Source organism: Homarus americanus, unplaced genomic scaffold (assembly GCF_018991925.1).
Source record: "Homarus americanus isolate GMGI-L3 unplaced genomic scaffold, GMGI_Hamer_2.0 scaffold7329, whole genome shotgun sequence".
Classification (NCBI taxonomy): Eukaryota; Metazoa; Arthropoda; class Malacostraca; order Decapoda; family Nephropidae; genus Homarus; species Homarus americanus.
Genome location: NW_024722981.1, coordinates 529,769 through 541,663, shown reverse-complemented (window position 1 = coordinate 541,663; position 11,895 = coordinate 529,769). Strand labels below are relative to the sequence as shown.

At 41.0% G+C, this 11,895-nt stretch overlaps 2 protein-coding genes across 2 annotated transcripts; both read left to right on the top strand.

Moving 5' to 3' along the window:
- Positions 1 to 824: 824 nt before the first annotated feature.
- On the top strand, positions 825 to 2,382 carry LOC121863202 (adhesive plaque matrix protein-like). The gene is made up of 3 exons (XM_042361687.1): positions 825 to 839; positions 982 to 1,104; positions 1,451 to 2,382. The coding sequence occupies exons 1-3, from the start codon at positions 828 to 830 to the stop codon at positions 1,964 to 1,966; spliced, it is 651 nt and encodes a 216-aa protein (XP_042217621.1). The 5' UTR covers positions 825 to 827; the 3' UTR covers positions 1,967 to 2,382.
- Positions 2,383 to 9,092: 6,710 nt separating this feature from the next.
- On the top strand, positions 9,093 to 10,627 carry LOC121863194 (adhesive plaque matrix protein-like). The gene is made up of 3 exons (XM_042361677.1): positions 9,093 to 9,106; positions 9,409 to 9,525; positions 10,040 to 10,627. The coding sequence occupies exons 1-3, from the start codon at positions 9,095 to 9,097 to the stop codon at positions 10,625 to 10,627; spliced, it is 717 nt and encodes a 238-aa protein (XP_042217611.1). The 5' UTR covers positions 9,093 to 9,094.
- The last annotated feature ends 1,268 nt before the right edge of the window (positions 10,628 to 11,895 follow it).

Genomic DNA, 11,895 nt, shown 5'->3' with positions numbered 1-11,895 from the left:
TATATCAATGTGTTTAGTTGTGGTAATATTCCTCCTCTTGCTTTTCTTCCTTCATCTCCTCCTCCTCCTCCATCTCCTCCTCTTCCTCCTCATCTTCCTCCATCTCCTCCTCGACAAGGCACCACTAACCATCTAGTATACACCTGTAGCTTCATTCATGTCAGCATCACCCACCAACAGCACGACCTTCCTCAGAAATCATTCGACACTGTCCCCTGTGTTCATTCACACACTGTTACTTTCTTGATCCCCAGTTCTCTCATTTTTCATTGTATCCTTCATCTTATCCTTCTATATCCTTCTTGGCTACCCCTATCCTTCCTACCATCCACCTTTGAAGGATGCTTTCTTAGCAATATTCAATTTCCCAAAAGTACAGTGCATACCACCTTTATATAAATATGTTGTCACCATTAACTCGCAACTACAATACAAAGCAAAACAGTTAATTTAGCAGCATGTACCTTACCTTACACGAGGAGGGGGCTAGACCATATACCCTGTATTATACGTATTTATATAAAAGAACAAATTAGAAATCCACATTAGTGTAATATAATCATACAACTTCTAAAATGATAACTATTGTGTTGAATAAAAATCTGATTTACAACAGGTAACGAATTTATCTAATTATTTAATCATACCTAATGGGCTTTGGTCTCCATTCCAAACACTATCATGTTTATGTCAATTAAACTCCCCACAGACACTCAGGTGATGACGTCAGGTATCCGTAAATGAACGACCATGAACGTACGGGAGAAAGGTTTGTGTTGGTATATAAGTAACCTGGCGCCCTCTACCTCATAACACTCTCTGCCATCATGTCTCTTAAGGTAGCCATCTAAGGAAACTGAGCAACACGGTTCATGACTCCAGAATACGAAAAAGATTGAGAAAAAAATCCAATAGGGGTGAGACAGATGTGCTTGTGATAACTCGACCAAGTTATGATAAAGTTTGTGTTGTGTTTTACAGATCGTCGTAGTGGTGTGTGTGGCCACGGTGGTTCTGGCTGATCGTCCTAGGTACACCTCTCCTACGGACTACTCCCCGGCCTCCTCCTACCCCTCCCACCACCAGCAGGAAGACTACCCTGACGTGAGTATCGGACCTTCCTTGAGATGGTCACAATTTGTCAAAATAATTGAAATTTAGTTAAGACTTTATTCACGTCATCCACTCACCTGTTCATCTTCTCCGCCACCTATTGATCAGGTCAATGTATTGTGACGACTTATGTGATAAGTACCAAGGCAGGTACTAGGGACCTCTGCCAATTGATAGGCTTTTAATCTTCACTGGCGTCACCCTTCGAGATGGTCTGCGGCTTAGTGTCATGCAAGGAAACTGCCTACACTCGATGTTCAGGCTGCCAACTGTTGCTCTACTAGCCTGACAACTGCCTATGAAATGAAGTCTTTAATAAATTCCGTGTGTTTTCTAGGCTCCCCCAAAGTACACCTACAACTACGGCGTTGCCGACGACTACTCCGGCGCCAACTTCGGTCACTCAGAAGCCCGCGACGGCTACAAGACCGAGGGCAGCTACACGGTGGACCTCCCCGACGGCCGAACACAGACCGTCACCTACGTGGACAACGGCGACGGTCTGGAGGCCGTGGTGACCTACGAGGGTGAGGCCCAGTACCCTGAATACAACCCTGCCCCAGCCTACCAGCCTTCCCCAGCCTACAAACCCGCCCCAGCCTATAAACCTGCTCCAGCCTACCAACCCGCCCCGGCCTACCAACCCGCCCCAGCCTATAAGCCTGCTCCAGCCTACCAACCAGCCCCAGTCTACCAACCTGCCCCAGCAGCCTGCCCCAGCCCCAGCCTGACCAGCCCTGCCCCAGCCTACCAGCCTGCCCCAGCCTACCAGCCTGCTCCAGCCTACCAACCTGCCCCAGCCTACCAACCCGCTCCTAGATATCCTGCCCCTCACCCCCCGACCTACGCCTAACTCGAAGCTCTACCACTTCATCTCATTAAAACAACACGAGTAAAGAGACCCTCCCCGATTTACTGTATTCCCTCGAGAGCCCCTCCGACTAACCACGCCTCTGCTTCGTCTAACTCGCGCAACAAAATTTCAAGAGTAATAGTATGTTTGTCGATAATTTCCTTCCTGTTGAGTTGTCAAAATTCTCGTATTCATTGTTTTAAATCATTTCAGTACTCATATCCCTGTATATAGTGAGAGTATCCTCTGTAATATTTTGGAAGGTTCGTGTTAGAATAATCACTGTTAGGTTGGAGAAAAATAAACCAGGAACAGCAAGACAGAGACCAATATCGACTTGATGTTAATAATTTACTCGTAGATTCCAAATAATATGTAGAAATTTACGATGTTGATAATAAAAAACCGATAAGCCACAAGAGTTGTTCTTACGCAAACATAAAGGAATATTAACAGCAATTGGGTAAACAACTAATGGTATGGTTGAGGTAGTTCAACTGAGGCTTCATTCTGGCAATACTGAGGTCAAGTCTGAGCTCAGTGTGAGTGAGCGGGTGGTCGGCTGAGTTAGTTTTTCAGTTTGCTGAGTCAGTGTTCCGAAAGAGTGGACTGGGACGTTCTATTCAGGTGGGAAACAGTATTATAAGATTGTCCCAAGTTACAGTATTTTAGATTACGTGAAGTGTTTACCCTCGTAACGAGTACTACGGCCCCAACAATTGTATCAACACAGGGTCCTTTAAGCTCTACCTACATACATCTGAGGTGGTGCAGCCAATCAAAAGTATACATACGGTATGAGGAAGGTTCTGGGGTGGGGAAGAGAGGAGTCGTTAATCTTATATGACGACGCACGAAATTAAATCATTTGGGACATATTTTCTCAATGGTATTAGTAAACATTTTCAACAACTAGCAATTGCAATGTCTTCGAGTTTGTGTAATAACTAATTAATGCTCTAATGTCCAGCCTCGTGATATATTTGGGGCCGGAATGGTTGTCAATCAGTTATATATTTCGTGATTTTTTCAACCATATGATATGACTATTGTCCTGTAGAGTCTATGTACATGAACCGTATTTACCATGATATAACTCGTACTGTCGATCCAGAACCAGGTGAAGCTCGTTCCGGAGTTATCTTCTAATAGGAATATGTTGAGATTCATATAGGGAACTTAAGCAACTGAGGCCATCCGTTATTACCTTATATATTTTGATCTTTAACGTCATTAACATTAGTGTCTAAAACTGTTAGCGTCTAATTTTCTAACATTTCACACATTTCAGAACTGGATCTGAAATAATCGAGAACTATGGACATGTGCTCGACCGCTGAGAAGTCATCCTCTTGCTAACCATTATTAAAAACAGTTTTTAATGAAAGTTGACACCTGTTCAACTATAACTTTCCAAATAACAAAAGCAATAGTAAAAGTGAGGCCGCCACCTAGATACTTTTACGTTTGACTGTGTATTTGTGTAGTGCCTTTTGAGGTGTTTATAACGTCTATTATAATATCCCTTGCCCTTCTATAGTATAAACTGGGCAAGTGTCAGCGTTCTGGTCTTTCTTGGTAAGTGACGTAGCTGAGTGTCTGTGTCATGTGCGTCAAACCTTCCGTTGCACCAGACCATCCAGTTGTATATACGCATGCGCTGGATTTACCTGGAATTTCTGTCGTATGTAAACTTAAACTAACCAAAACTAATTTTCCTTAACATGTTACTTTATGCCCGGATCTTCCTTGTGGATAATGTTTAGACAGCTGGTTGGCGAATCGAGAACTAGTATAGAATATTTTTTAAAGACGTTGAAGGAACGCTCTGATAGCACAGACAAACAAAACAAACACGCCCATGTTACTTTATGCCCGGATCTTCCTTGTGGATAATGTTTAGACAGCTGGTTGGCGAATCGAGAACAAGTATAGAATATTTTTTAAAGACGTTGAAGGAACGCTCTGATAGCACAGACAAACAAACAAACACGCCCAGTCGCTCAAATGACCATGTGTTGTGTCAGTGCCAATGTGATTTAATAGTTCCCGATTATATAAAAAAAATCGAAATCAATTATGTTTAAGTTATATAATAAAAAATCGAATAATAATCTTTGATCTTCCAACACTGGATTTGATTGCTAGGGACATCAAACGTGAGGCCAAAGCTCGTGGCAGAGTGACTGAGGGAGGTGTGGGATGAGTGAACAGTTGATGCCTGCCTCGTGTTGTGGGAGGGGTGAACCTAAGTGCAGGAATACACGAAATAAAAGTACACTTACGACCAAGATTACCTCCATGTTTGGCTAAGGGATCTACTAGTAGGCCATTTATGTTATTAGTTTACTGTGTAGTTAGCAACAGGGTGTTTTACTGTATAAATTGTCAAACAAGATTTTGAAGAAATAGATATTAACTCTTTAGAGAGCAAAATATCCCTTGGGTATTTTATTGTGGCTAAAACGAGACGATTTTATTCAGCTGAGGGAAGCCACAGCCTGCTAAAACGAGTTAAAATCCCACTCCACCTCCCTCTTATTTACCTGACCCTCATTTAGCCAACATTATATTGTCATTAACACCGCCAATGAACGTCCTTTAAGGTCATGTCACGGCCAGTTATAACCTACAGTACGCCCCTCCGTCTTCTCCTCCTTACTATTCAATCATCAGAGCATTCGTTAATTAAATGTCAGATTATGTACTTATAATATATTCCAGGTGTAAAGAGAGACATAGAACACATAATAATAGTCACAAATTAAACACTATTAAACACTCCTGCCTACGTGGGAGACATAATAAAGGCTTAGATCTCTCTCCCCTACAGCTGTCCTAGGAAGAAACAGTCTAACAGTGACCGCCAGACACCTAGATGAGTGGAGAGCAATGGTCTTGGTCTCACAGTCGCCGGGTCGGGGCGAATCTCCAGGCCTCGCAGTCGCCGGGTCGGGGCACAGACTCTACCACAGAAGTCAAATAAACTACCCTAGATAAACTAAATAAATATAAAAAATAAAACAAGTTGCCAAAATTGTCTGATCTGATTATCTAAATATGGATCTAAGGCGGGGCTGAGGGGTAACATATTTAAAAGAGATATAATGCAAGGTGTTTAGATTCTCAGCTAAACCCTGTGTTGATGAAACGAGCAAGCAAGCTAACAAACCATCCCTGTGTAACCCGCTAAGCAGACAGAGGTTTACTGTATGTTCTGATTGTTTCCCCCAGCGCCCACCTCAAAGTACTACATAATCATTACAATGCTATAAACAGACAAGAGACAATGGCTATGATTTATAAAGGGATTAACACATTATATGACAGTTAGAAGTAAACATTACAGGGTCTTGATAGCGAACATAAAAACCAACAGAAAAAGACCATGAGAGGTAATTATGAAATCGGGAACAACCATGAACCTTTGACAGCCACTTTACAACTCAGAAATTCTACTTCTGTGGAGCCTGAAGGACAGGGTGTACGGTGCTAAACACTCAACACTGCAAATATTACTGGAGATGATTGAGGAGGAACGCAACACCGGGCTGACCTGTTCACCACTGTACGACGGCCTGTGATGACATGTTGTGGTGCAGTTGGTGGACGTTTTGAACATTTGACATAAGATGACCATTGTTTGTTGTTCTCACTTGATCATTTGTGTATATACAACAGCTGCTTTTTATTCAGTGTGATAGGTACTGAAGATACACTCATTCAGAATGTGTTTACCTTATTTTGATAATTGTAATCAATGTACGTTACTACTATTTCAAACACTAAATGATAATCATTCACTTATACTGTATGAACATCTTTACTTAGGAAATATTTTATTTTTATTTTAACTGTTCACTCATAACTGTACATTTCCTCTCTTACTTATAAGATTCACTCACGTATTGATGTCACGGAGGGTTGTGTCGAAACAACCAATGATGCAAGCAAGAAGACTATAAGTCGATAATGAGGTGCGGTTGAGAACTCATCTTTTCTCAACTGATTGGTCTCCACGCCCCTTATCTCTCCTCTGATTGGTTCAGACGCCCTTTGTCTCGTCTGATTGGCTTACATGTCCTTGAGTTGATTCTGAAACAAACCACATAATCTTATATATATATATATATATATATATATATATATATATATATATATATATATATATATATATATATATATATATATATATATATATATATATATATATATATATATATATATATATATATATAATGCTCATTAAGGATAATTACGAAATAGCAATAACATCTATGAAATTGTTTTTTGGAAACTTCTGACTGGCCATAGACGAGCATGTAGATAATCCTATTGTATAAATGAATAGCTTCAAACGTAACTTAACAGAACCTAATGTAACCTAACCTACTTTAGGCATATTGTAACCATTTTATGATGGTAAACGACGTCTAAAATTAAACAGAGCACAAATTTTACTTTATGACATATAGGAAGTTGAAGTGAAGGTGGTGAGGTGTTGTGTCACCACCTTACCTCTATGGAACACATGCGCGAGTAACAGCAGCAGAGGTTCCCAGTATGTAAGAACTGTGTGGAAATGATAACAAAAGTGAGGAGGCAAGATAACGAATAGACGACTTACAGGGAGAAAATTAAGTGGATAGGATAATGGTAAAAAGATTAGTGAAGGCTACACCGAGGCGAGTGGGACAATGAGGAAATACTGGCAAGGAGAGAGAGTGAATGAGGGAAGAAGGTGGTGGGGGGGGGATCCGAGAGTGACGTGAAGTGATTGTGTTAGGAAGGATTTGAGCAAGTCTGACTAAGAAGTTAAGTGGAAGACAATGGCAAAGGATACAGAAGTGTGAGGAGAGAAGATAAACAAGCAGGAGTTATACACTAAAGGAGGAACACAGCTACAAAGGAGACAACTTGATGACACTTGATTGACAACATGTAAGAAATAACTTTGAAACACTTGTATTTTTTCGAGTTTCTATGCTCTAGTACTTGTATTATGTATAAATATATAAATGTATATATGTATGTATTGTATGTATGTATGTATGTATGTATGTATGTATGTATGTATGTATGTATGTATGTATGTATGTATGTATGTATGCATGTATGCATGTATGTATGTATGTATGTATGTAATAATAATAATAATAATAATAAACGGTTTATTAATAGAGTTGCAGCCGGTGGCTGAAAATATACAGACTTACATTTGATTTAGACAAAATTATATAATATGCATTGAATACATTTACAGGGCTGTCCAGTACACAAATCAGGAGTTGTTTATTATTTTAACAATAGATGGGATGGTGCTGTTCTTATATCTATCGGTGCGGGCTCTTATGGGCTGAATTTTGTTGTAGTGGCGGACTGCACGAGGTGGGTGGGGGGCTGCCGGTGGCAGGAGGTGGCGATGACGAGGGTGGTGCAGTAGTCCACTGCCAAACCTTTCCAGTGCTTGGTGGTGGAAGTCACTGAGGGATGGCATTTCCAGGGTGGAGAGAGCGTTGGAGTACCCGGAGTACTCTGCGCCGAGTATGATTCTGCAGGCCCTTTTCTGTACCTTCTCTAGCTGACGTCGTTGGGTATGTATGTATGTATGTACGTATGTTCATAGATGCAGCCATGTTAGTATTGTTGGTATTGTTCAACACCACAAGAAGCGACAGAGGAAGTTGAGAGGAACAGCAGTTAAGCAGAGTATTAACTGGCGACTATTTTAAGCATGTTGGTGAGAGTGGTGGCGAGGGAGATGAGCACAGACTGACCACACCGTGTATTCTGCCGCTGAGGAAAGAAGAGATGAATTGAAACTCTGTGTGGTGTTCGTTTATGATTTGGGTGTATTTCTCCCACCTAATTAATCATACAAACCAGGCAATTAATCGGTGGTCAGCCAAGGTGTAAAGTCAATGCTTACCCCCGAACACGTTACTATGGATAGTTATAGAAACAGAATGAATTATAATTAGATGTCAAGAATAGCCCCACTCCCCCCCCCCTCCTCTCTCCCAAATGCCAGTGTAAACAATAGCAAATTTTTCCCATAAACACTACATATTAACACACAACAGACACTCATAAACACTACTGAAGAACTTATTACACATATTTAAAAAATATATATATTATTTCTATTTAATTTTTTTTTAAATTGGAAAACTGTTTTCAACTTTGGAAAATTTTGGAAAATTTTGGAAAATTTTAAAAATTCCATGGACCAATGAGAGATTCATTCCCTGTACCGACTAGAGCTCTCCATTCCCTTGACCAACCAGAGCTCCATTTCCCCTTTGCCACTGACTTACACATGGTACACAACGATATAATACGTATTTTATGGTCGTTTTTCTTGTAAGAGTAGCTGTTTGTAGTTCCTGTTATCGTAGGAATATCCGGGCATAAAGTTACATGTAAAGGAAAGATAGTTTAAGTTAGTTTAAGTTTACATACGACAGAAATTCCAGGTAAATCCAGCGCATGCGTATATACAACTGGATGGTCTGGTGCAACGGAAGGTGACGCACATGACACAGACACTCAGCTACGTCACTTACCAAGAAAGACCAGAACGCTGACACTTGCCCAGTTTATACTATAGAAGGACAAGGGATATTATAATAGACGTTATAAGCACCTCAAAAGGCACTACACAAATACACAGTCAAACGTAAAAGTATCTAGGTGGCGGCCTCACTTTTACTATTGCTTTTGTTATTTGGAAAGTTGTAATTGAACAGGTGTCACGTACGATGTTACTATCAACGTGTTCCCGTTTTGGAAGATTAAAAGATTATTATTTGATTTTTTTTAATATATTATCAACTGAAAAGTGATTGATCTCGATTTTTTTGTATATAATGAGGAACTATTAAATGACATACATACATACATACATACATACATACATACATACATACATACATCCTTTTAAATCTTCCCCCACACATGACCATCACGCTTATAACAATATCAACAAAAAAGTAATAGCGGAACTTAACCTAACATGACCTGGTTGTGAGGCTGTGTAGGCGAACCTCCCAGCCCTTGCGAGGGAGCCTTCAGTGACAGTACAGTATATAAGCGGGAATACAGCCCTCTCACCATCACACTCCAACCATGGCTCTCAAGGTACGTCCACTCACCAACCTTCTCCCACACACGCTCTAATAGCAGTTTCATTTCCTACTGACGAAGCTCTTCATTGCATAATACCAAAAACTGGACTCCAGCTCCACGAGGATTATTTTCAGTCGATGTTTATTGAGAAGGCAAATAACACAGGACACCCCAGGGACAATGGTTCATGTAACTGATCTATGACAGCTTATGAATTGAATGTTAATGCTGTTCTGTGTAGCGAGGCCACGAAATGTTTTATACTGCCTGGATATAATTTATCGAGGCCAAAGTGTACGTGTCGTGTTTTACAGATCGTGGTCGTCATATGTGTGGCAGTCGTGGCCCTGGCCGATCAGCCTACCAGGTATTCTCCAGCATCATCACACCCCGCCCCCTCACACCACCAACAAGACGACGACTACCCTGACGTGAGTGAAGAGAGATCCTTTCTGAAATAGAAGGATGTATTATCACACAATTATCTTTCCATAACTTCATAATATCATTCAAGAAACCAGCTCATAGTCACACTTTATTTCCACCTAAGATTTAAGGCTGCACAAACTAAGATCAAACCACATCGTTACCCTAAAACTATTCGTTAACTACAAGGTTCGTTGTCCCTTATCAAGACAATATTTCTCTTGGTTGTATTAACCACTAACATTTGCCTTTTGTCTTTATTATCCAGATTATTACTTTTGGTCTCTAGAACATGTACGAGTAAGGTAGGCTCTCGCCGATAATATAATGAGCCAAAATATGCTCTGAGCTTCACTTCTTTATCTCGGAAAACATCCCAAATCATTATATTCATCAGTTTCGTAAACAAATACCACAGTTAACATATCGTTAATTAAGTCATCATCCTCTTCATTCATAAACACAGACATTGTCATCCCCTTGTCATCAAGTGGATTTCACGAATGTTCACTTTCTCAGGTTCCTCCCAAGTATGAATATAACTACGGCGTCGCCGACCAATATACCGGCGCCAACTTCGGTCACTCCGAGGTCCGCGACGGCTACAAGACCGAGGGCAGCTACACGGTAGACCTCCCCGACGGCCGCAAGCAGACCGTCAACTACGTGGACAATGGCGACGGTCTGGAGGCCGTAGTGACCTACGAGGGTGAGGCCCAGTACTCCGAAAACAACCCTGCCCCAGCCTACAAGCCCTCTCCCACTTACAAACCTGAACCCACTTATCGACCAAGCTATGAACCTGCTCCTACCTACAAACCCGCTCCCACCTACAAACCTGAACCCACTTATCGACCAAGCTATGAACCTGCTCCTACCTACAAACCCGCTCCCACCTACAAACCTGAACCCACTTATCGACCAAGCTATGAGCCTGCACCAAAATACCCTGTTCCAAGCTACGAGTCAACCCCTAGTCACCCTCCCCCTGCACACGGGCCTAGCTATCACGTGCCCATTTACAACGACTTCCCTAGCTACCCCGCCTACGAACCATCCCCAGCTTACGACCCGCCCCAAAATTACCAAGCCGAACCCCAGCTATAGCTATGACCCTGCCCCTAGCTATGACCCTTCCCCTAGCTATGACCCTGCCCCAAGCTATGACTCTTCCCCTAGCTATGACTCTTCCCCTAGCTATGACCCTGCCCCTAGTTATCCCTCCTCGTCATCTCCATCATACGCCTAGGTAAATTAGGTACATTTTTAAGTATATTATGTTACTCATTGTTTCATTATTAAAATAAGTTTATAAAAAAGCTACATCTTGTTTTCTTTACAAACGAACGAAGATATTACAGTTTCGACGGAGATACAAACACAGGTGTAGTGTTAATTTAAAGCTCCCTGTATAATAGGAAATAATCATACTATATTATTACTGTACCGTGAAACCATTACAATTAAACTTTTTTTCATATGATTGGTTAATCTAAGTAGCAGTGAAATTACGATGAGATTTTACAACAAAGCCAAAGCTAACATAAGTTACGGTATATCTGAAGGTCTTGTAGCATAGACAAAAATCTCATTCTCCTACAGACAGACTATAAGTCATCTGTTCGTGTCCTGTCAGTCAGAAAATCTGTGATCGGATCAAAGAATAGGTCCTGTAGTAATGTATTAATGTCTAAGGGTCAGTCGTTTGTGGGTTACTTTGTCGAAGTTTGTCCCACGTCATTGCTCTTTGGTCGTCTAATAGAAAATGTATCATATACGGTTACCTATGTTGTTATTATATGTCCTCTAAGGTGCAGATAGATTTATATTAAGTCATCTCACTACTACAACTACTACTACTATTTTTTTTAATGGCCTCCAGCCTCCCCCAATAGCCACACCTTCGCCGCCATTTTATTACCTTAAAATTAACTATCCTAATACATAAGTAGCTACCCTGGCTGTGTTGAGTTAGTTGAGCCGCAGATGTATGCGGCATTCAGTGACTGTTGCCTCAAAGTCGATATCTGAGACTGTTGTCTGCTTTGGGGCCAATGCTCTCGTTCCCCTGAGGCAAAGCAATGCAGACCTAAGCAGAGAGAAGGGCAGTCGACATCTCAACCAGGCTGTAACATAACTTCTGAGCTGCTGCTTCCGTTCAGATAACACCCCGCAATATTGGAAATTAATGATAATAATACTAATATGGTAAAGTATTTTTTGAGGTTATCTTATTATTACTACGCTTCAACATCGTCTTACTGTAGTAACTATTACAGTAGTCCATTTACCATTAAAAATATGAAAGATATAACTCTATGGATACTAATATTTACGGATATGAATGGACGATTAAACTGACCATGGTCGTACAT

Coding starts and splice junctions, on each gene's coding strand:
- LOC121863202 (XM_042361687.1), top strand. Junction 1,105..1,450: donor AGCAGGAAGACTACCCTGAC/GTGAGTATCGGA, acceptor TGTGTTTTCTAG/GCTCCCCCAAAGTACACCTA.
- LOC121863194 (XM_042361677.1), top strand. Junction 9,526..10,039: donor AAGACGACGACTACCCTGAC/GTGAGTGAAGAG, acceptor TCACTTTCTCAG/GTTCCTCCCAAGTATGAATA.